The sequence below is a fragment of the Ziziphus jujuba genome, chromosome 12 (genome assembly GCF_031755915.1).
Source record: "Ziziphus jujuba cultivar Dongzao chromosome 12, ASM3175591v1".
Taxonomy (NCBI): Eukaryota; Viridiplantae; Streptophyta; class Magnoliopsida; order Rosales; family Rhamnaceae; genus Ziziphus; species Ziziphus jujuba.
Window position 1 is genome coordinate 2,128,604 of NC_083390.1, and position 25,156 is coordinate 2,153,759.

A 25,156-nucleotide genomic window follows, 5' to 3' on the forward strand; every position below is an offset into this window, starting at 1 on the left:
AGGCTTTTAGTATACATACACACACACACACACATATATATATATATATATATATTAATATTATTATTGTATTCATAATTTAGTTTAGAGCATTTTAATAGAACTTATGCAAATAAATATAGAAAAATAAATATAAATAGAGAAAGATAAATACTTTGTGAGAAACTTGAAACAATAAGTGATGTGCAGAGTAAACTGTCCTTTAATTATTTAGATCTGGAGATATGAATTTAAAAATAAATAAAATGTAAGATAAAAATATCTCAGTGAGTGATATATTTTAATAGAAAATAATATATTATTTCTGTAAATCTTTATTTCAAGACCTTTCTTTCTACTATTTTGAAAGGTCTCCTATTAAAAAATCATTTCACAATATTCATATTTGCTCCTCGAATCCATACTGTAAAATAGAGATTTAAATGTTATACATCAATAAGCCATTTAATTATTATAAACTAGATCAATAATGATTTAAATATCATAAATAAAATAATATAAATATATTCATAAAAATAATTGTGGAAAATATCATAAAATCACAATAGATTAGAAAATCAATAATGTGCTCATAAAAATAAACAATGTATCATAAAATATACATAGCATTGTCAAATAATGTATGATATCCCGAAACATCATCAAACAGTAAAAGAAAAAGGAACCCCTAAGATGAACCTACCTCACGACCTTAGTATACGAAATGTATTGTGGCAAAAATAAACATGTAAGATGAATCCAGCTTATAAACTTTAGTATGCTAGAGAATGATGGAAAATTTGCGTGCTATAATATAATATAAAGCTTATAAACTTTAGTATGCTAGAGCATGGTGGAAAATTTGCATGCTATAATATAATATAATATTGATATATTGGGTACTATATGGTATATTAACTAAAAATAACAAACAATTTTTTAAAATTATACTTTTTTTATTTTTCTATAAACAAATATTGTATCATAAACTGTAATTTAATATTCAAACTCAACAATTTATTTAAATATTTTAAAATTTTCAAATCACTATTTTATGCCAAAACACAAATATCAACAGTAAATATAAATCATTTTTAATCACTTCAAAATATAGAATACTTAAATATACTTAAAAATATACAATTTTCAATCCACTACCTTAAAAATAAAATATTTTCCAAAATAACTAAACCATCAATTTAATTATCAAAATATTTAAATATCAAGATTCATTAGTTCATTATGAACTCATTTAAATTTAAACAAATTTAAAATTTCATCAAAAGTCATATAAAATGATAACACATATATATAATGTTTATATATTCATATAATATCATATTCAAACTATATATATATTGTACTAATCTGCCTAAATTTATTTAAAATTATAATTACTAACAGATATCACTAATGCACACCTTTATTCCTTCGTAGGGTCACCTCCAGGCATGGTATAAGGGTCTATAATGTAATAAAATATTCTTTAAAATATAACAACAAAATCAAAGATATTGATGTACATAAAATGTTTTAAAATAATTTATACTTCCATAAAATTATATAAATAAAATATTGAGTAATTCAATTATACATTAACCTTTAGAATTTGATATCCAAAATTGAGTTTTTCATTCGAAGGCCCATTTATGAAATTGAATTTTTTGTTGGGTTGTATTAACATCCAATTTCACAAATCGAGCTTCAATTTGGTATTAAGTTATCCAAACACAGTTTAATTTTATTTGAATTTAATTAATTAATTCAAAAATAAAAAAAATTATCATACAATATTTAAAATTCATAAACTTTATACCAATAAAAAGCCCAAAAGATTGGAATATAGTAGTGTATTCAAATTGGTCCAAAAGTGTCATTGGTGGCCAGAAAAATTATTAGAAGTTTTAACCAAATTTGAGATTAATGGATCTCTCAAACCGTAAGGAAGCTTAACAAACAGAATTGGAAATTGATTTAGGTGGTCCAAATAAAGGAGAAGGGGTGTGTGGGTCAGCCTAAAATGGTTAAAATTTTGGCCAACTAGCCAGAGACCTGTGACGACATTGCCGCGTTTAGCTAGTCAGATTAAGAAGTGTTCGGCAAAGTGAAATTTTAGGGTGTTATTGGTGGGCGTATTTGTGGTTTGGCATATGTAGCTTAGTAGTGGCTGAAAAATTGGAAATCAACAATGACCCGATTGGTGTAGAAATGGGTTTTAGTTAACCTGGTACAGATTTGTGGATCTAGGGATAATTTTCTTTAGTTTTGAGGATAAGATGGAAATTTTCGAATTTGTTCACTGTTTAACACTTATATAAGGCCTTTATCACTATCATATGAAAATCTGAGATTGATTTGGAAATTAATATAATATTAATATTAAAATTTTTTCAGACCTATGATTTTTCAATTGGAACTCGGAATTAGATATGCCATTAATTTATAAACTTGTGTCAATAATATCTACGCAATGGTACAAAAGTTAAAATTAAAAAAAAATCTAACTCAAAATAAAAATTAAATTTAATCTCATTTAAAAGTTCAATTTCATCCAACTCGATTAATGCATTTAATCGAATTTGTTCACTGTTTAACACTTATATAAGGCCTTTATCACTATCATATGAAAATCTGAGATTGATTTGGAAATTAATATAATATTAATATTAAAACTTTTTCAGACCTATGATTTTTCAATTGGAACTCGGAATTAGATATGCCATTAATTTATAAACTTGTGTCAATAATATCTACGCAATGGTACAAAAGTTAAAATTAAAAAAAAATCTAACTCAAAATAAAAATTAAATTTAATCTCATTTAAAAGTTCAATTTCATCCAACTCGATTAATGCATTTAAAATTGTCTGTGATCCAAAGCCCTTCCACATATTAGGAACGGATTAATGTGAGATGGTTTAGTATCCACGTAGAGTAATTTTAAAATTCAAAATCAATTCTAAATAGATAAAAAGTATTTTATATAATGTTTAGCATCAGAATATAAAAATCACTTTTTGTAATTTTGTTCTTGAAATAACTTATTTAACGATTTTAAAAGAAATACAAATTTGATAATTATTGAAAAATCACTATAAATAATTCATTAGATTCCAAAAGCAACTAGCACTTTTTGAAACAGAGGAACATCCATAATCATGTGCGTTATAACTCATGAATCCTACTATCAAAATTATTATTTTGCAAATTCACAGTATGCTTTTCAAAAATAATATATTATCCTTAATTTAGCCTTTGGAGCCACATTAGACAGGTACCAAGATCCTAGTAACTGAATTAAATTTATAAGTCTTCATACGAAAATTAAATTTAATTTAGATCTTTCATAATTACAGTTAAGCTCATATATTTAGAAAATTATCATTAATTTTTATTTAATTTTATATATTTATCAAAATAAAACCACATATGAGATTTTAACAAAGAGTTAAAAGAAGGTTGAAAATTACAATTTTATAATCAAATAATATTATAAAAATACAGTTTTAATTTTTAAAAGTTAAATTATCCTCTAGAAAATGACAAAATGATATTAAATATGATTTTTCAAAAATATAATTTAAAATATAATTAGAGGAAAACAAAAATGTCTAAATAAAATTTTCCCATAAATTAATAATAAAACTGTGTTGCAATTAATTTCCAAGTAAATAGACTGGTAAGTAATTAAAAACAAAAATGTAAAAATGCAAATATACGAGTATAAATAAGATGAAAATAAAAAAATAAAAAATAAAAAAGAATTCTAATTTTTTTTTTTTTATTTCAGTTCCCCTCTATCTTCTTCTTGCTAACATCCGTATCCATGTCTCTACTCTTCCGTTCCTCTCCTTCTACTTTCTTCACTCCCACATACTCCTTCAAACCCCAAAACCCTTCTTTTTATTCTTCTTCTTCTTCCTCCAAACCACCCCTCTCTATAACGGCAGCAATCCCAGCAGCTAGAGACAGAGTCATAGACTTTGGGAAATACAAAGGAAAAATGCTAGGTACGCTTCCTTCAAGCTACCTCAAATGGGTCTCCAAGAATCTCAGAGCCCGTGACTTCGAAGAGTGGGCAAAGCTAGCTGACCATGTCCTCCAAGACCCTGTTTACCAAGACCGCATAGAGTGGGAATTGGCCCAAAATGTATTGAATGGTAATTCATCTTCTTCTTCTTCTTCTTCAGGAAACTTGAGTGCTGTTGCCGAGTTGTTGGAAATCAGTGAGAGGTTTGGTTGGGATAACAATGACAAGGTTGGATGGAGCAGAGTCAATTTTGAGCTTTTGGGTACCTCTAAAGGGGGTAGAATTCCAAGACTTTGTAAAGATGGAGACAAAAAAGAGATGGGAAAGGAAATGGGTAGGAAAGTTGAGGTTTTTCCTAAAGGTGGAGAGAAGAGAAGAGAGAGAAGGGAGAGATTAAGGGTGAGGAGGGAGGTGGGGAAGGAGGGGAAGTTGGGAATTGTGGAGAATGATGGGGGTGTAGTTAGAAATTCAGGGATTGGTGAGGAGAAAGAGGAGGTGAGGTATAAAAGAGACAATGAGGATGACAAAGATGGAATGGTGGAGAATTGGAAGAACCCATTTCCTGGACGTGAAGCTCTTTTGAAGAAGGTGCTCAATCGAAAAAGATACTTGTAATTTTTCCTTTCCTTTTTATTTTACATTATTTTTTCATGCGTGAATTTTGAGTAATTTGTAACTTAAAAATTTGTCAATATAAGTTGGATTAGAGCTGTTAATGTCTCGAATATTCAAATAATAAACAAAACTACATTGACATATTTCATATAGTGAAGATCAGTATATTTAGACCATAATCCCAAGAATAAAAGGATCATAAAGCAACATTGATATGTTCCAGCAATGTAAAGTCTCTTAACAGTGAGGCAAAGGAGTCTGGATGTTGGCCATTTTTGTTCACATAGGTAAGAAAACAAATAATACATATGACTAAACCATTGAAGAAAAAACAAAGTAAAAAGTTAGTAGAAATAAATTAGTAGAAGCTTAATGCAATTCCATTTCCTGATGGAGAACACCGTGTCAGCAAGTTCTCCATTTTCATCCCATGCATCTTTCTGTATGTGTCAAAAGACCAATTACATTTTAATGGTTGTGTCCCAAACAGATGAATATATGAATGGCTTTGTTCCAGACACATGAATACATAGCCTGATGACTTGTGGGGACTCTGAATTGCCATTCTGAAGCAAAAAAGAAGAAAAAAGAAGAAACAAAAGTAGTTTTCTCTTTTGCATCATTGGGGTTATTAAAAGTTAAAGTTCCATATAATGATTTGTTTTTCTTTAGCTTTCTTAAAGCAGATTAGCTGTGTGGGAATGAATGAATGGAAATCGCTAATTGTGGGGGGCCACATATTATATTACAGTAACAATCTTGTAATTAGGCTAAAAATAATAATAAATAAAATAGTTTTCCCTGGGTTTTTGGTAGATCCGCCCCTGCAAGCAATCCATGTTTTTCAATGTCCAACAATGAATAGCTGTAGAAGAAGTGAGCAATGTGTGGAAATATCCATTCCATTTTCTTACGCAGAACTCAAAAAAATCAAGTGCTACTGGTTCTCAGGTTAATATTAGCTTTCTTTCATTCCCTCTTAGGTGTGTGCAAATGAAAAAGAAAACATGGTCACAACATTGTTGGTGGAGCTTTTCTGTCTGCTACATTTCAGGTGCTCTTTGACAGGATGGCTTCTCGTGAGTGGACTACCTGCGTGGAAAGAAATTCAATCATGATCTGCTTAAGAAACTGAAGATTATGTTATTATCTGTTAATGCAGTGCTTAGTGATGCAGAGGAGAAGCAAATAAGAAACCAGGCAGTGAAGGAGTGGCTGAACGAGATTGAAGATGCGTCCTCAATGTTGATGATCTCTTGGATGAGATTGCAACTGATGCTTTGCAATTCAAGTTGGAAGCTGAATCTAGAGCTGGCACTAGTAAGGTAAGTAACATTATCCCTACTTCTCTGAATTCCTACGATTCAGATATGGAGACCAAGATGGAGGAGATCCTTGAGAGACTAGAATTCATTGCAAAACAGAAAGATCTCATTGGACTCAAAGAGGGGGTTGGTGAGAAACTAACACCGAGAATACCAAATACATCCTTGATAGAAGAAACCGAGGTTTATGGTAGAGATGGTGATAAGGAGGCCATAATCAAGCTGTTGGTAACAGGTGATGTGGGTTGCAATATGTATCTCTGATTCCAATAGTGGGCATGGCTGCGGTTGGCAAGACCACCCTTGCCTAATTAGTGTACAATGATGAGAAGGTTAAGGAGAACTTTGAGCTTAAATCTTGGGTTTGTGTTACTGAAGACTTGATATTTTATCAATAACAAAAATGCTTCTCTCTGCAATAACTTCTTACTCTTGTGAGAACACAGACTTGGATTTACTTCGCATAAGGGTGAACGAGGGGCTAATGGGAAAGAAATTCTTGATTTTTTTGGATGATGTGTGGAATGAAAACTACGTTAATTGTGACAACCTGATTAAACCTTTCAAAGATGGTGCTCAAGGAAGCAAGATTCTTGTAACAGCATGCATTGAAAGTTCTGCATAGATCATGTGCACTGTTCCAAACCATTATCTTGAACACTTAAAAGATGAATATTGCTGGTAACTAGTTGCGAAGCATGCATTTGACAATGGACATTGTTGTGCATATCCAATCTTGGAAACAATTGGTAGAAAAGTTGTCAAGAAGTGCAGGGGCTTGCCCTTAGCTACAAAAACACTTGGAGGGCTTTTGCGCTCTAAAGTAGATGTTGGAGAATGGGAAAAAGATATTAGAGTGGGATTTGGGATTTCTCAGATAACGAGAGCAATATTCTACCAGCTTTGAGGCAAGTCACTGCTCTCTTCCCTCACACTTAAAGCAATGCTTTGCCTTTGTTCAGCTTTTCCCAAGTATTGCTTTCACTACTTGTCTGATGAAATAATGAATCATGTAATCTTGAAGTTGAGGTGTTTGAGAGTATTAAAGTTTTCTGGCTGTAAAAATTTGAAGCAGTTACCTGAATCAGTTGGTGAATTAAGGCATCTTCACTACCTTGGCTTGCCTAGCACTCCAATTACTAGGTTACCTGACTCTGTACGTTGTACAATTTACAGTCATTAAATTTATTTTTTTACATTAAAATGGCTGCCTCAGGCTATGCATACCCTCCTCCCATCTTTGAAATTCTTGAAGATATGTGATTGTCCATTGTTGGAGTTTCATTATGAAACTGGTCTACGTTCTAATTTGAATGATTAAGATCTGAATTTAAGCACTCCTCTGTATTGCTTTCCCAGAACATGCTTATGGATACTTTTACATATATATATATGGGTCCGATTATATGAGAACTTAAATTCTGTATTAGTAGTGCCAAAGGATCTATGGCTACTAATAATATAATATTGAAACCTTAATGTGATGTGCGATAATCTTTTACAAATATCTTTCATATTGTTAGTCTGCAGTTTCTCCTCTGATATGTTAATTCTGCTACGCATGTCTTAGTTTTCAGGTCTTCTATGTTTTTCTCTTTTTTCTTTCCATTTTAATTGCAGTTTAATATATGTGGGGTGTCATTACTTTTTCGATATACATAGTTCATCAATATTGTACTAATAATAGTCTCTCCATATCCCTATTACCGATGTAAAGCATTTCCATTTTTCCACGATATGTTTTCATTCTACTGAGCGTTTCTTAGTTGTGGATTTGGCATGGTCTTTCTGTTTCCATTATGCAAAATTTAATGTATTTGATAGGTTTCAACTCTCCAAATTCCTTGCTGTCAGGTCTTACTGCAGTCGATGGTGGGCCTTTTCGTTTGCTGGTAACACTTTTTTTCTCCTAGAGATTTACTTCCTGTTGCAAAAAACCAGCTATTTTTGTGGCAAATGCTGAGGTTACAATTACATTGATGGAGGAAGCATTGCAGTGGCTGGATCTTTTCCTGCAAGCCGATGTACAGGTGAGTAATTTGATAAAAAAAAGTTATTTTTATTTTATTTTATTTTTTTAAGATACTGTATATTTCTGTTTAATACTATTTAGAGATATTGTTGATATTTTAGATACTCAGATAAAAACCTTCAAACCAAACTTTCTTTGAATGATTAAGATCTGAAGTTAAGCATTGCTCTGTATTGCTTTCCCAGAACATGCTTATGGATATTTTTACATATATATATATATATATATATGGATCCGATTATATGGCCAACTTACATTCTGTATTAGCAGTGTCAAAGGATTTTTGGCTGCTGATAACATAATACTGAAACCTTAATGTGATGTGCCATAATCTTTTACAAATATCTCTCATATTTTTAGTCTGCAGTTTCTCCTCTGATATGTTAATTTTGCTAGGCATGTCCTAGTTGTAGGTCTTCTAAATTTTTCTCTTTTTCTTTCCATTTTAATTGCAGTTTAATATATTTGGGGTTTCTTTGAATGTTGTCCTTTCTTCTTTTGAATGAATTGGATGGCAATTTAGATATATATATATATATATATGTATATTTATATATGCTTAAATATGCATGTTCATCCCCCATCAATATGTCTTATCTCTGTTGCAGAGTTGCAGTATTGGAGAAATTGTGACTGTTAGGTTGAATCAAAGGGTAAAAGCAATGGAGTGGCATTTGCTTTGGTTCCACTTTCTTCTTTTTAATTCCTTTTTCATTTTCATACATTTTGATGTGTAAACTTTTCAAGCTTATGAAGTTGTAACATATTTTTGAAAGTACCTATGTAGAATTTCCGAGTAATTTGTATTTTTTAACGTATATTTTTAGCGGTTTAATACATTGTAGATGATACCTCATCAGTAAATTTTGAAATTTAGAATGATGGCTAGGTTTTTGTCATGTTCATCGGGCAATTATTATAAATTTTAGTTAATGAAACTGTTTCCTTACTGAAGAAAAAATTAATCTTTTTTGTATTCCATGTCAATTATTTTTTCCAATTCAAAACTCCGAATCCAAGAACTTCAACTTTTTATCTGCGGGTTTGTTCCATCCTGTAATAGTTTCCACAGATAAAAGAGAATTTCAGAATTTTGAAGGTCAACGAGGATTAATTTTGAATTTTTTTAAATAGTTCAAGCTGTACGTGGTTGAGCTTAACTCACGTAAACAAAAAATGCGGATAAAATTTATTATATTTCCATTACACAGTAGGGTTAAGAGTACATATCTTACTTGTATCTTCATGATGACAAAAGCTGAAACGCTGTGGAAATCGCCTATTTTGACTACTCCATGTATCATTCGCTTAGTGCCTATGAATCATTATTGTATTTCATCCAGTTTTCTTTGGTGTTTGTGTTCTGTTATGGAATACTGTATAAAAACATTTTTTCATCTACTAAAAATTAGAAAATAGAAAAAGTTAAAGTAATTACCTCTTTGACGAGGGAAAACCAAAAAGTTATGTCAACTAGCTTCTAACAGTTGTGTTTATAAAGCGTCCCATCACTATGACCAACCCTTGGTGTTGTTTATTGTTTGATAAGAAAGCTTCTTGTGAGTCCTTGGGAAAGAACTTCAAACATGGGTTGTCTTTCAATGCATATGGAAAAACCAACCAGAAACTGACCAAGATAAAGTTTTTCTTTTTCAATTATTTTTATATTAGAACATTATTAATCATTTCCTGCAGGATGTTTTCCCAGTACCCTGACTGAACTAGAATTCAAGAAATGTGAGAAATTATTATTCCATTTCACCATTCACTCCAAGCTTCCATTCAAAGGCTTGCCATATTAAACGATTGTTGTTCACTTGATTTATTTCCTTTGGATTTCTAACTGTCTGTATATTAACAAGTGTGGCAAACTTCATAGTCTGTGAATGTCAAATGGGCTTGACTACAGCCTAACATCTCTATCACATCTGTTCATCCATGGCTGTCCTATGGGTGGTTTGGATGCCCTCAATCTGACTCATCTTTCAATTTTAGCTTGTAAGAATCTTAAGTGGCTGCCTCAGGCAAGGCATACCCACCTCCCATCTTTTCAATTCTTGAGGATATGTGATTGTCCACTGTTGGAGTTTCATTACGAAACCAGTCTACCTTCTAATTTGGGTAAACTTGTGGTCAGAAATGCTCTACACTCAATTCATGCCGAAGTAAGTGGAATCTGCAAAGCCACCAAGCTCTAACACACTTTAGAATTGGTGATGAACATTGTGTGGAATAGTTCCCAGAGGAGGGTTTGCTACCCTTCACTCTTACCTGTCTTGAGATGCATAAACTTCCATGTCTTAAAAGCCTGAACATAAAGGAGCTTCAACAACTCACCTCTCTCACAAAAAGCTATACATCTATTCATGTCCATAATTACAGAAGCTGCCAGAATAAGGGCTTCCAACGTTTCTTGCTTCTTTACATATCTATGGATGGCAAGAAAAGAAAGATGCCAAAGGAAGAAAGGCCAAGATTGGAACAAGATTTCTCACATCCCCATGATTCTAATCAACAGTGAGTTGATTTAATGAATTACGTGTGGACAATGTATCTAAACGCCTTATAGGTAAGCTATCTTAATAATTTTAACTATTTATTTTGGATATTATTTTTATAATTTATTGTCTCTAAGCAATAGCTATTTTGTGTTTTTGTTTTTTGTTTTTTCTGTAATTTATGTTCATTTCCTTCCTTTTTTTTTTTTTTTTTTTTTTGGTGGGCTTGTAAATGCACTGAATAGTTCTCTATATTTAATTTACAGCAGAATTTACTCCATTTCTCTCTACAGGAACTGAAAACATAAGAGCAGGGCCGCCGTGATGGCTTCTTTATTCTTTCACTTCTCCAAACCAATATTTCTTCTTTTCAATGAATTGAATAGGATTTTAGCGTTATATATGTATATACATGTACGTATACGCTTGAACATGCATGTTGGTCCTTCATCTACATGTCTTTCCTGTATTGCAGACTTGCAGTATTGGAGAAATTTTGCACCATTAGGCAGTGAAAGTAATGCGGATGACATTTGCTTTGGTTTGCAAATATTCATTTCATTCCTTTTGCCTTTCCATACATGTCAGATGTCTAAACTTTTCAAGCATATGAAGTTGTAAACACCATTTTCTGAGCTATCTATATATAGAATTTAACTGCACATCCAGCACTGGAAATACGTGGCAGAAAAATTGTCAAGAAGTGCAACGGGCTTGCCTTTTGCTGCGAAGATGCCTGGAGGCCTCTACGCTCTTCTGTAAATGTTGAGGAATGGGAAAACATATTAGAGAGTGAGATTTGGGATCTGTCGGATAACGAGAGCAATATTCTACCTGCTTTCAGGTTGAGCTACCACCATCTTCCTTCACACCTAAAGCGATGTTTTGCATTTTGTTCATTATTCCACAAGGACTACACATTTCGAAGGCATCAACTGGTCTTGCTGTGGATGGCAGAAAATTTTTGCCGCAATCCAAAAGAAATAAGAAAATGGAAGATGTAGGTGATCGATATTTTAATGTGTTAGTGTCAAGGTCATTTTTTCAGCGATCAAGTAATGAAATAGAAACTTGCTTTGTCATGCAAGACCTACTAACTCATTTTTTCAGAGATCAAGTAATGAAATGGAATCTTGCTTTGTCATGCTTTGTGTAATGTACAGTATATTATATATATATATTGTTTTTTTTTTCTTTTTTAAGTTTTATAATTATTTTTTATTTTAAAAAATAGAGTTTTTCTCCTAATAGGTTTTGGTTATAAGTATATTTCAATTTTATTAGGAAATTAAAAAATAAATATTTAAGGGTATTTATTTTATTTTGGTTTTATAAAAAGGAAGGAAAAAATATATTTATTTTACTTTTACGTTGTTTTCAACTTTACAACACTAAAGTATCAGGTAAGTCTTCTTCTTCTTTTCTTCTTTTTCTTCTAACCCTAAAAGCTATTAGGATTAATATTAAGAGCTTTGGATCTTAATTTAGGGTTTTTGTATTCATTTAAGATTGTTAGGGGATCCAGTATTTTTGGAAATTTTGAAATTTCTAAATAATTTTGGAGCATAGGAAGGAAAATCCTAAATCTTTGAAGCGATCCAGGTTGGTTTTTCTGATCTTTTTATGTTATATGATATTATTTGAGATGTTTTGGTATTATAGAAGTATTGATTAAGATTGAATTGAAGAGTTATTGTTAAAAGCCTAATCTGGAATTTATTGGAGATCTGTACAGAGTGAATGTTCGAATTTATTTAAAATATTTAAAGGTTTCTTTTGGCGCTAAAATTTTTATGGATGAAAATAGATATGCTTATGAATCCGTATAAATTTATTTGGTTTGATTTGGATCTGGTTTCAATTTATTATGAAATTTTGAATTTATGCATTCTGTCTGATTTTTCTGTGCGGCGGCAATACGTTCCGTATGTAAAAATTTCAAAAAAAGATTCAAACGAAATTATTTTTAACTTAAAATTTGCATAATTTATCCTATATATGTCTAATAGTACTATAAAAAAACTTATCTTGAAATTCTTTATATTTTGGCCATGGTGATTTTCTAAATTACCTATACTTAGCCATCTGAATTTATTTTTTGGTCCGGTTAGTAAATAATAAAATTCGATTTAAAATAGTTTTCGATCTTTATTTGAACTAATAATTTTTATGTAGAATTATTAATATATATAGTTAAACTCTGTAAAATATTAATGCTTTTAGAAATGTATTTTATTTTTAATAAATTTTTGTATAGATCGGTTTTCCTGTGAAATGCTGATTTTCAGTTTCTGTCAATCATTTACTAAATTTAATTTGACCATGTTTTCGAGCTTTGTTTGGCTTTTAAAATTTTATATGAGTATATCTAAATGTCTAGTTTTAATCTGTAAAATTTCAAATGGATAAAAAATTTCATGAAAGAGAAACAATTTGAGCATTGAATGAAGGTTTCTAAAAATCTAAAAGTTTCAGTATTTTCTTTGTTAACTTTTTAATGAGTTTTGAATAATTTTTCATTATTATTTTATGAAATTATTTTAATCACAGTCACTTATGCTTGTGTACAGTACCTCTATAATTTTTCAGACTTAGATGATGTCGTTTGAATCAGGAATTGAATTCTTGTTCAGAGACTGTTTATGGATTAATAGATTTTTATTCGGATTTTGATGATTTGATCTTGTTCTAAGCTTACGATTTTAATATTCGGGGCTTAGGCTATTATGATCTTATGGTATCAACCCTTATTCATTTAGTTTGAATATAAAAGCTTGATTTTGAAATTTATACGTAAGATATTTGTGGTATATGATAGTTCCATTTTATACTTATGAGAGAGTGTTGGTTCATGTATAGGTTGTTAATCTTTTGTGAACTTTGCTGATGAAGGTAAGTTACTGGACTTTTTAAAACTGAAAACATAGCAAATATATATTTATGTTATTGATTTATTTATGTTTTTCTATAGTTTATGTTTTAGGAAATATATATGTATTGTACGAAGAAATTATTGGATTATTGATATATGTATATTTGCTCTAGTTGTTGGTACTTAGTAGGCATTATGTGATACATTATGATATATTATGATATATTTTCGGGTGTTGAGATGAATCATGTATGAGTATTTCTTTAGTGATTTATGGTTCTTTACCTTCGGGTTTAGACGTATTGTTTTATGTGGGAGGCTCTATTGATGATCACAGTAAGGATATGACTTATATCTTCAGGTATGAGTGTTTGTTTTTAAAATTTATGTTCTCCACTTGTTACTGCCTCACACTCGAGTTTATATGGATTACCGACGGGTAATATTATATTATGCCAGGTCCTATTAAGTAGTTAACAATTGGAGTTTATAAGAAAATTATGCTTATTTTATTATAGATTATTTTTTGTATTTTTATTTGTGATCATTTTAAGTATTTTTTTATTTTATATTTATGAAAAACCCAGTAACTTACTGAGTTTTATACTCATTATTTATTGTTATGGTTTCAGATATACTATAGTGTCAAGGTAGTTGGATTTGGCATGATAATGGTGTTTACTTGTTTTTATTTGTATATTAGTTAGTTTGAAAAAACTTTTGAATGTTGGAGTTGATTTTTGTTTTTCTTTGGAGATATTTTAAATATTATTTATAAGTAATGTTTGAAGAGTTTTTTTTTATGCTCCGCACTATAAGTTTTATTAATGTTTTAAGTATGTCTTTTATCACATTTCAAGTATTTTAGACTTGGGGTGTGACACTTTATCAAGTAATGAAATAGAATCTTGTTATTATTACTATTTTTTAAAATGCATATTCATGCTTATATTATTAAGTTTTTTTTAGAGATATTGCTGAACTTTTAGAGATTCAGAAAAAAACCTACTAAACAAACTTTCATTAAACAGTACTAATGATTCAAAGAGAGAGGGGCAGATTGGAAAATCACTTCTCTTATCCCCACCCTTTGAATCCTCTGACAGTCTGCTGCCAAATTGATGTGGTGTTATGTGCATCATTATACTCCTCACATGCCCTGTAATAGTTATGTAACAAATTCCCAAGTATTTCAATTATTTTTTACTGCTAAAGATTGGCATTATTTCCCGTTATTTATTTATTTCTCTAAATATCAATACTCTCTATGTAAGCAAAAAACAAAAAATACTCTCTACATTCTCTATTCCCTCTCCGATTCTGAAAACAGAGAGGCAGCCTCCGCCTCTGCTTCAGTTCTCTGCTTTTCCCTTCTGTCTTCTTATTTTGATTATATTCTTCTTTTTGTTTGTTAACTTTTGTTTTCTGACCTGAATTGACATTTCTTTCTTCCTGAACTTTTACTTTTCTATTCTTTTTTTTTCCTTAATTGTTAACAAATTGTATACTTGTTGCTTCAATTGCTTTTCATTAATTTTTTTTTTCTTTTGTTGCATTAACCCCAATAAACTCCACCACCATCCTCTTATTGATTTATTTAGCCATTTTTCTAAAATGTTGAATTACTTCTTTCTCAACCTTATCTGTAACTTAGGCTCTAAAATTTCAACTTCTATCATTCCTTTCCTGTAGCATGAATGTATTCTCAATTTGGATGGTTTTTTGTGTAACATCACAAATGATAATTATAATATTTGTTGACAATGTATTAAATTATTTGCCAATAGAGATTGGACAAAACGTACTAACCAAGCATCTGCTGATTAATTAATAGACTCTATGCAGCCCTTTGAGCTATTTCATTCTTTTAATGATAATTAACCAAAACATCTGATGTTCTATTCCTCTTTTCTTTCTGTTTTCGAATGTTTTACAATCTCATACACTTTATGGTTTTTAGAAAACCTTGCCGTTCAAGTTTACTGCAGTATATGGGGTTTCCTCATTGGTTTAGCCAATTTTTTTTTTTTTTTTTTTTTCAATCTCAATGTTGTACTTTCTTTTTTTGATATCCAGGACACTCGTACGGTTTATGTGAATGAATTAATTTTAGTTATAATAAAATATGGTTGTTGATCCTCATCTAATTTTGTGTGTCGCACTATTGGAGAAATTGTGCCCTGTTTGCTGAATCAAGGGTGAAAATATAATGGAATGACATCTGTTTGGTTCCACATTTTTCTTTCTAATTTCTTTTCTATTCCCTGATCATTTTCACATGTGTTTGTATGGGTTTACTGAGATATCTCTATACACTCATAGCATAGACAAGGATCAAGTTGTATAAAGTTGTTAATGCATTTTTACTGATTTAATAGATTTTGAGGTTAGATATAGAACCTCATTCCATTAAATTTAAATTCAATCCTTTATAACAAATTTGGAAATTCAGTACAACGAATAGGTTTTATAGATATTCAATGAGACATCAAAATCAATTGTTGTTCCTGTTGCATAATTTAAAATACTCGAATATTTTTTTGTGATCAAATAATTGTTGCAACAAATATTAGAAAATCCAATAAAAGCTTAAAAGGAACATTTTTAATTTTTCAAAAGTGTGAGGAATCAGTAACTGGTGCTTTTGTAGCTATATACATTCTACTATTAATGTGTTAAGAGTTTTCATTGACATCCTAGACATTGTCTCTTTAAAGAAAGATTTTTTTTTTAATTATTTTCATATCTAATCCATATTACTGCTATATTTATAATTAATTGAATTACTTTTTATATAATGACTAGGTTTTGCTACATATTCATTGAGACATTGAGAAAATTTTCATTTGTAATTTAATACATTAATAACTCAAATACAATATTTAATTTTTAGTTTATTAGGTTATGCATTTTTGTATTTTAAAAAAAATATTACGAAGCAACTTTTGGATTTATCAGTACCAAATTATGTAGGCATCCTTAAACTTTTGATGTACATTAATAGTCCTTTCTCTGCTTTTTTGTGGATGCATGATCAAGTTAAAGAAGGAAGAAAACAGAGAATGAAAGAAAACAGGTCTGCCTACCGCTCTTGCTTCTTTAAGCATTCATTCATGACCTATTCTCAGAGCTGCCAAAGATTGAAAGGAGAAGACCTAATGTTACATAATGTTTGCAATATCTGTTATACTGATGTAAAGCATTTCCGATGCTCTTTATTGCAGCTCTTCTCATGCCTTGCCAAAAGGTATTTACTATATGACGGAATATACATATATATATATATATACATATTTTTATTATTTTTTAAAAGATTATCATTTGTGGTTATAATCAATTAAATTGTGACAAAGAGATATGAACTAAATATATATATATATAATAATTATCCAGTCATGATATTTAAATTTTATAAAATAAGGATACATTAGAAAAAAATCAAAATGGAATGAAAATGGTCAATTTACAATGTATATATACATATTTTCTCCCTCTTGGACAGTATACTAATAGTTTCATGTGACGACCACGTTAAAAGCGAAAAAAAAAAAAAAAAAAAAAACAAACCATTGAACAAAAGACAGCAAATAAGTGGGTAATGGTTATCATCAAATATCATCTTCTTTGAAGCAGCCGTACGAAACAGAGAAAATAGAGAAGAAAACACAAACTAAAAACTTTATTTCGCATCAACAAACAGCTCGAAGTTTCTTTATAGTAATTGTGTTTCTTTATTATTTTATCAAGTCTATTGGTCCATCACAATGACCGACCAATCAATGAAATCCAAAGAGCATCTACTATTAGTTGATACGTAACCATAAGACACGGCAAGAAAAGAAAGACTTGATAAGTAGACACGCAATTACAAAACTAATAGAGTGAAATACTGGTTCTTTCCATTCCAATTAGATTTCTGTTTTCATTCTATCCCTGTTCTGCAAATTCATTCTGAAGAGAACATGGCTGCTTCATTGGTGGGTGGAGCCTTCCTCTCTGCTACCCTTCAGGTGGTGTTTGATAGGCTGGCTTCTCAAGATGTAGTGGACTACCTTCGAGGAAAAAAACTCAACGATGAGCTCATCAACAATTTGAAAACTGTATTATCAGCTGTTAATGCAGTGCTCGATGATGCTGAGGACAAGCAGATCACCAATCCAAATGTCAAGCAGTGGTTGGACGAGCTTGAAGATGCTTCATATGATGCAGATGATCTTTTGGATGAGATTACAACTGATGTTTTGCAATCTAAGTTGGAAGCTGGATCAGGAACTTCCAACTCAAGTAAGTCAATAATAAACTTCTTTTCCAGTTCACTTAATATATATGATCGAAAAACGAAGAACAAGCTGGAGAAGATTCTTAAAAGGTTGAAATTTCTAGAAGAACGAATATATGTGCTTGGTCTCAACACCGGTGTTGGTGAGAAACCATTACCAAGACCACCAACAACATCTTTGATTGAAGAAGCTGAGGTCTTCGGTAGAGATGGGGATAAGGAGGCCACAATCAAGTTGTTGCTAACAGATGGTGGTGGTGGCAATAAGATAGGTGTGATTCCAATAAAAGGTATGGGTGGGGTTGGCAAAACCACCCTTGCTCAATTAGTATACAACCATGACCAAGTTAAGGAGCACTTTGAGCTCAAATCATGGGTTTGTGTTTCTGAGGAGTTTGATATTTATAAAGTAACAAAAACAATCCTCAGTGCAGTAGCTAATTCTGAATCTTATGATAACGCAGACTTGGATTCGCTTCAAATCAAGTTGAAAGAGTTGTTAGCGGGGAAGAAATTCTTGATTGTTTTGGATGATGTGTGGAATGAGAATTATGTTAAGTGGGAGAACATGTGTAAACCTTTTAAAAATGGGGCTCAAGGAAGCAAGATTCTTGTAACAACACGCAATGAAAGTGTTGCACAAATAATGAGAACTGTTCCTACTCAGAATCTTGAACACTTAAAAGATGAATATTGCTGGAAACTATTTCAAAAGCATGTATTTCCCAATGAAAATTTTACTGCACATCCAACACTGGAAATAATTGGCAGAAAAATTGTCAAGAAGTGCAAGGGTTTGCCTTTAGCTGCAAAAACACTTGGAGGCCTCTTGCGCTCAACAGTAAATGTTGAGAAATGGGAAAGAATATCAGAAAGTGAGATCTGGGATCTGTCGGATAATGAGAGCAATATTCTACCGGCTTTGAGGTTAAGTTACCACTATCTTCCCTCACACCTAAAGGGATGTTTTGCTTTTTGTTCAATATTCCCCAAGGACTACAGATTTCAAAAGCATGAACTGGTTTTATTGTGGATGGCAGAAAACTTTGTGCAGCAATCAAAAAGAAATAAGAGAATGGAAGATGTTGGTGATGAATATTTTAATGAGTTAGTGTCAAGGTCATTTTTTCAAAGATCAAGTAATGAAATAGAGTCTTGCTTCTTCATGCATGATCTTATTCATGATTTAGCTAAATATGTATCCAGGAATTACTGTGTGACATTAGCAGATGGCAACTCAGAGGAAGCTCTGATGGTGAAGGTGCGCCATCTGGCTATTAGAAGGTCAACTCCCATGGCAAGATTCGATTCTATTTTTGAAGCAGCTTATTTGCGTACCCTTTTACCAACACATACATTTTCATTTGACTACATATCCGGTGAAGTAGTGAATCATGTAATCTTGAAGTTGAAGTGTTTGAGAATATTATCCTTGTCTGGTTGTAGAAAATTGAAGAAATTGCCTGAATCAATTGGCGAACAAAAGCATCTTCGCCACCTTGACCTCTCTGGCACTTCAATCGAAAGCTTGCCTGAATCTGTTTGTATGTTATATAATTTGCAAACTTTGAAGTTATCAAGCTGTAGTAACCTCATTGAGTTACCTAAAGATATTCATCATCTCATTAACTTACGACTTCTTGATATTAGATGGTGTGGTAAACTAGAGAAGATGCCAAGACATGTAAGTAAATTGAAAAGTCTCCAAACGTTGAGTACTTTCGTTGTGGGAAGAGATAATGCAGCCAAGATAGGAGAGTTGAGGGAGCTTCAAGATCTTCATGGAAGACTTTCCCTTCTTAAATTAAATAATGTTTCAAGGGCCAAGGATGCATTGGAAGCCAAGTTGATGGACAAGAAGTATCTTGAAGAATTGGATTTGGCATGGAAAGATGATACTAATGATTCAAAGCATGACAGAGAAGTACTTGAAAATCTATCCCCTCATACGAAATTGAAAAGGCTTTCCGTTTATGGATATGGAGGTACAACATTCCCAAATTGGTTGGGGAACCATTCTTTCTGCAACATAGTATTTATAATGCTTAGCAATTGCAAATATTGCAACTGTTTACCACCACTTGGACAGTTGCCCTCCCTCAAAACTCTTTACATTGAACAACTCAGTGGAGTGGTAAGTGTGGGTGCTGAGTTCTATGGTTCTTCTGAAAGAAAGCCATTTGCATCATTGAAATTCTTAAGCTTCAGTAAAATGTCAAACTGGGAAGAATGGTCGTCGATTGAAGTTGAAGATGGAGAAGTCTTCCCTCAGCTCCAAGAACTAGAAATAAGAGAATGCCATAGGTTGATGAATGTTGATTGGCCTCGCAGCCTTCCTCGTCTAACAGAGCTTAGAATTTTTGGGAAGGTTCTTGTTCCGTCACTCCCAAGCACTCCGGCAATCCGTAAGGTTGAGTTAGGCGAGTGTGAAAAGTTACAGCTACAGGAACTGCCACAAACAGTGGAATGGTTTACAATTGGAGGAAGTCATGGTATAGAATTGTTTACAGATATATTAAGGAAAAGCCAGACTCGCCATCATCTTCAACATCTGGGTATTCACAATTGTTCATCCCTAGTTACATTTCCTTCTGCATGTTTGCCAACAACCTTGAAAGAACTAGTACTCTACTTTTGTGAGAAATTAGAATTCCCAATGCACCACTCGCTCAAAACATCATCCATTCAAAAGGTTTTTATAATTAATAGTTTTGGTTGTTCTGGCTCACTTAAATTCTTTCCTCTGGATTTCATTCCCAGCCTCAAGGATCTTGTTATTAAAGGGTGAAAAAATTTAGAATCTCTCACCATATCTGATGGGCAGTTATGCCAGAACCTAACAACTCTGACAATTGGTGGCCTCAATTTCATATCTTTTCCAAAAGGAGGGTTGCCTGCCCCCAATCTGATTAGTTTTGGAGTTAAAGGTTGCAAGAAACTAAAAATGCTACCTGAACAAATGCATAACTTGCTTCCATCTTTGCAAGAATTTTACATATCTGACTGTCCAGAGCTGGAGTCATTTCCTGAAGGCGGTCTGCCCTCTAATCTAAGCAGACTTGATGTTAGAAAGTGCTCTAAACTCATTGCTGGGAGAATGAAGTGGAATTTGCAAACACTCCAAGCTCTTACACGTTTTGCAATTGAAGATCATGAAGGTTCAGGTGTGGAATCGTTTCCTGAGGAGGGATTGCTACCTCGGAATCTTACCTGTCTTCATATATTTGGACTGAAAAGTCTTAACAGACTGGACATAAAGGGGCTTCAACAACTCACCTCTCTTACAACCCTCATTATCCAACATTGTCCTCAATTATACAAGTTGCCCGAAGAGGGGCTGCCTACCTCTCTTACTTCTTTATCTATTTCTGAATGTCCTATCCTCAAACAAAGGTGCCAGAAGGAGAAAATTTCTGAAATCCGTGTAATTGAAATCGATGACGACTAAATTTGAGGAGTCAAATGAAAGAGTGCCACACTATTGCAAGCGGTCGGAGGTTGGTAACATATTGGAACAAACCAAATTATTATTCTATCTCCCTGCTTTATTTATTGTCTCTAATGTATATATTCCTAGTTTTTTCTATAGTTGTGTTCAGAATCGTTTTATTCCGTAATTACAAAGACTTTTACCCTCAGCAGTGCAAATTCTCATTCTCTCTCCAATCCCATAAATAGAACTAGTCATTGCTTCTGGTTCAGATATCGGTTTTTCCCATCTATAATTTTTATTTTTTTAAAATAAAAATAAAAAAGATATTAGAAGGGTAGAGATTGAAATTCTTCAACAACAATAAGGATTTAGTTTTAACAAATTAACAATTTGTTGCTTCACTTGCTTGTTTCTTGAGTATTCAGTTGTGAAAGTCCATTTTTCCTCTAATATTACTGATATTTTCACTTTATTTTCCATGAAAGGTTTTCCAACTTTCTTAACATTTTTTCAAAAATTTGGTCAACTATGTATTCAATTATTTGCTTATAGAGATTGCTGATGTTCAAAAAATCTGGACACAGTCTACTAACTGAGCTTTTGTTGATTGATTAATTGACTTAGAAGTCATCTAGCTGTTAATGCTAGACATATTCACGGGTTTAAACTTGTTGTGCATGCAATTCTTAGTAGCATTGAACTTTTGTTAAATGTTAGTAGTACTTGGACCTGTGGGAAATCTTCTTAGGGATCATTAGTTTGATATTTATGTAGTTGGTAATAGTTTCCATTTACTAATGTTAATGGAAAGTATTTCCACAATATATTTTCATTACTAAAAGCATATCTTAATTGTAGGTTTCATATATATATATATATATATATATGTATGTTCTTGTTCTTTTTCTTCTTAAATTTAATGTATCTGGTAGGTTTCAACTCAACACAAGTTTTGTGGTTCAGGTCTGTCTGCTGTACATTGGGTCGTTTCTCTGTTGTTTACACTTTCTTCTCCTGAGATTCAATGAGTGCTGCACATAAACTAGTTATGTTTTCAGTTAATGCTGAGGATACAATTATTTGGTTTGAGGACTGTAGTGGCTGGATCCTTTCCTACAAGGTGATGTGCAGGTGAATAACTAATAAAAAGATTGATTTTTTTTTTTTTTAATGTATACTCATGTTAATATTATTTAGATTTTAGAGATATTGTTAATCTTTTTAAAAGATTTAGAAAAAGCCTACAAACCAAAGTTCCGTTGAATCAAAATTGGAGCAATCCTCTGTATTACTTTCCCTACACATATTTATGCATTTAAACTACTTAAGGATCCAATTATATGGAGTACATAAATTCTGTGTTAGTAGAACCAAAGGATCTTTGGGTATATACTAGGTCATTTCAACTGCTGATAATATAATATTGAAGCCTTAATGTGACATAATATTTGCAATCTCTCTCATACTCATATTGCTTCTCTACAGCTTCTACTCTTATATCTTCATTCTATTAAGCATCTCCTAGTTTTAGGTCTTGTGTGTTTGTCTTTTTATCTCCATTTTAATTACAGTTTAATGCATTTGGGGTTTCAATGAATGTTGTCCTTTCTTCTTTTGAATGAATTGAATGGGTTTTTAGTTACTTTTTGATATATGCTTGAATATTCATGTTGATCCTTCATCTATAATATATCTTTTGCTGTATTGCAGAGTTACAGTATAGGAGAAATTGTCGACTTTTAGGCTGAATCAAAGAAAAAAGCAAATGGGGTTGCATGTGCTTTGGTTCCACATACTTCTTTCTAATTCCTTTTTCCTTTCCATGCATGTAGATGTCTAAACTTTCAAGCATATGAAGATATAAACATAGTATGTTACATACAAACTTCACTGGAAATTTCTCATATCCCAACTAAATTTTTCTATCAAATTCCAAGGTAATAGTCTGTCTCCTAGGAGTCTGACTTCCTTATTTGGCCATGATAGAATTGATACTGAAACAGGTGTGCTAGCACTTAAAAATACAGAGCATTGTAATTGCAAAAAAGTTTTGTGCTAAGCATATCTTTTAGTTGTAGGTTTGGTATGTTCTTTTTCATTTTCTTGTTTTTGTTTTCATAGTACAATTTTATGTAATCTGATAGGGTTCAATTCAACACTAATTTTGCTGCATAGGTCTTACTGGAGAAAACCTGCTAATCAAACTTTTGTTGAATGATTAAAATTGAATTAAAGCAATCCTCTGTATTAATTTCTCTATCCATATTTATCGTTTTCTCAACTTATGGATCCAAGTATATGGAGTAAATAAATTCTAAGTTAGTACTGCATTAAAATGGCAGGTTAGGTTTTACTTGAATAAGAGCGTTTAGACAAGCCAGCACACACTTGCAAAATGAATAAATCAAAAACAGGTATCATACCCTATTATATAAAATACGGAAAGTATAAAGGCATCCAAAATACCATGCTTAAATATATGTATAAACGCCATGCCTTTCAAAGTCTGGTATGCATTCTTCCATCAAAGCTACAATGTAATACACTACATGGTATGCATTCAAAGTAGCAAGAAGACTCACCTCAATATTATGGCATTGGATGAACAAATATAGGCAAAGTAAGATGATAATCTGAGTTTAATGCAGATCTCAGCATCAAAACCCTGGCTGATAATTCTTCAAATTGACCATCATAAAGAAGTACTGAGATAGAGAGAGACACACACACATACAGAGCAAGGTAACTAAGTAGCACTTGCCAGAAATGTCTGAAAATTAATAAAATTTAAAAATCCATCATAATAAGTTTCTCAAAGCCTTCAACCTAAAAGTGATAAATTGCTAAAAGGTTGTTTATTTTCAAACAATAAATAATAGACAACCATATTTGTTATACGCGTTTTGTATATGCAGCAAGAACACCAATATAAGTTTCAAAACCAATATGACAAAAACATTGTGAAAGACTTTGTATAGATTCTAAAGTTTGAAACTTTTCTTCTTCTTCTGCTTTTTTTTTTTTTTTTTTTTTTTTCCTCTTTCAATCAAATTACCATATTACCATATTACCATATCCTAGAGGGAGATTTCCTTTTTGCTTAGACACTCTCAAAACACAACTGTGGATCACAAAGAAAATGCTTAACCTTAGACGTCTGAGAGTTCTGCCTTGGAAACGAGGATACATTTCAGCCTTGAACTTCATTCCGGAAATCCTTGCTTCTTCTTCTTCTTCTTCTTCTCTATCTTCTTCATCCTTCCACATCCATGTCTGTTCTCTTCCATTCCTCACCATTTTCACTCACCAAGTGCTCTTTCAAACCCAAAACCCCTTCTTTTTTCTTTTTCTTCTTCTTCCAAACCACCGGTCTCAGTAACAGCAACAATCCCAAAGCAGCTAGAGACAAAGACATAGACATTGGAAAGAAATAGTAAAATACAAAGGAAGAATGCTAGGAAGTAGGTAGTTGGGACCCTTCCTTCGAGCTACCTCAAATGGGTCTCCAAGAATCCTAGAGCCCGTGGACTTTGAAGACCTGGCTAAGCTGGCCATGTCCTCCAAAACCCTGTTTACGCAGACCATGGAGTGGGAATTGGCCCACAATGTTTTGAATGGTAATGAGAATATATATTTTTTATTTTATTTTATTTATTTAGTTATTTTTTTCAGTTTCTCATTTATTGGCTATGAGTAATTATAAGATAAAATTTTGTTAAAAAATCAATTAGATCAGAGCCGTTAACATTGCTTGAAGTTGTTTCATATTATTTTATGCAATTCACTCGTGCAATTCAAACAATGATCATAAGCTGCATTTGACATATTTGGTATAGTTTCATTTTCATGATCAATATATTTAGAAATTAAAGGATTTTTTACATCAATATCCTCACTTTCAGGAAATTTACAATTCGCTTTTGTATTTCACATTCATCATTTAAATCATTTAAATTTATTTTTTTATTTTATTTTTTTACCAATGCTCCCTAACTTTAATTTTTTCCACATTTCCACGTTGTCATGTGATTCGCACATGGACCCTTAATGTAAGGGTAGAATCGAAAATTTGAAAAGAAAAAAAAATTAAAAAA

General features: G+C 31.8%; 3 protein-coding genes across 16 annotated transcripts; 2 read left to right on the forward strand and 1 right to left on the reverse strand.

Moving 5' to 3' along the window:
• The first annotated feature begins 3,748 nt into the window (after nt 1-3,748).
• LOC112493163 (uncharacterized) lies at nt 3,749-8,879 on the forward strand. Of its 8 annotated transcripts, none has more exons than XM_060813565.1 (4): nt 3,749-4,619; nt 5,607-5,677; nt 5,786-7,104; nt 7,803-7,944. In XM_060813565.1, exons 1-3 carry the CDS (start codon nt 3,805-3,807, stop codon nt 5,950-5,952), a joined length of 1,053 nt encoding a protein of 350 aa, XP_060669548.1. In that variant the 5' UTR covers nt 3,749-3,804; the 3' UTR covers nt 5,953-7,104; nt 7,803-7,944. The 8 variants fall into 8 exon arrangements, with proteins under 8 accessions (XP_060669548.1, XP_060669549.1, XP_060669552.1 ...); XM_060813566.1 differs by having other exon boundaries at nt 5,786-7,091; nt 7,803-7,934; XM_060813569.1 differs by lacking the exon at nt 7,803-7,944 and having other exon boundaries at nt 3,751-4,596; nt 5,607-5,702; nt 5,786-5,827.
• An 8,072-nt stretch (nt 8,880-16,951) lies between these two features.
• LOC107428212 (putative disease resistance RPP13-like protein 1) lies at nt 16,952-23,234 on the forward strand. 5 transcript variants are annotated; one of them, XM_048463127.2, is made up of 4 exons: nt 16,952-17,634; nt 18,094-21,126; nt 22,026-22,193; nt 22,773-23,234. In XM_048463127.2, the coding sequence occupies exons 1-2, from the start codon at nt 17,313-17,315 to the stop codon at nt 20,415-20,417; spliced, it is 2,646 nt and encodes an 881-aa protein (XP_048319084.2). In that variant the 5' UTR covers nt 16,952-17,312; the 3' UTR covers nt 20,418-21,126; nt 22,026-22,193; nt 22,773-23,234. The 5 variants fall into 5 exon arrangements, with proteins under 5 accessions (XP_048319084.2, XP_060669566.1, XP_060669567.1 ...); XM_060813583.1 differs by having other exon boundaries at nt 16,953-21,126; XM_060813584.1 differs by having other exon boundaries at nt 16,953-21,126; nt 22,026-22,182.
• LOC112493233 (uncharacterized) lies at nt 19,942-24,657 on the reverse strand. Of its 3 annotated transcripts, XR_009635225.1 has the most exons (3): nt 24,211-24,650; nt 23,645-23,767; nt 19,942-20,078 (listed from the first exon to the last, which is right to left on the reverse strand). XR_009635225.1 is itself a non-coding variant. In XM_060813587.1 (2 exons), exons 1-2 carry the CDS (start codon nt 24,357-24,359, stop codon nt 23,652-23,654), a joined length of 330 nt encoding a protein of 109 aa, XP_060669570.1. In that variant the 5' UTR covers nt 24,360-24,657; the 3' UTR covers nt 23,459-23,651. The 3 variants fall into 3 exon arrangements, 1 of the variants encoding a protein (XP_060669570.1); XR_003057642.3 differs by lacking the exon at nt 19,942-20,078 and having other exon boundaries at nt 23,459-23,767; nt 24,211-24,647; XM_060813587.1 differs by lacking the exon at nt 19,942-20,078 and having other exon boundaries at nt 23,459-23,832; nt 24,211-24,657.
• Between the last annotated feature and the right edge of the window lie 499 nt (nt 24,658-25,156).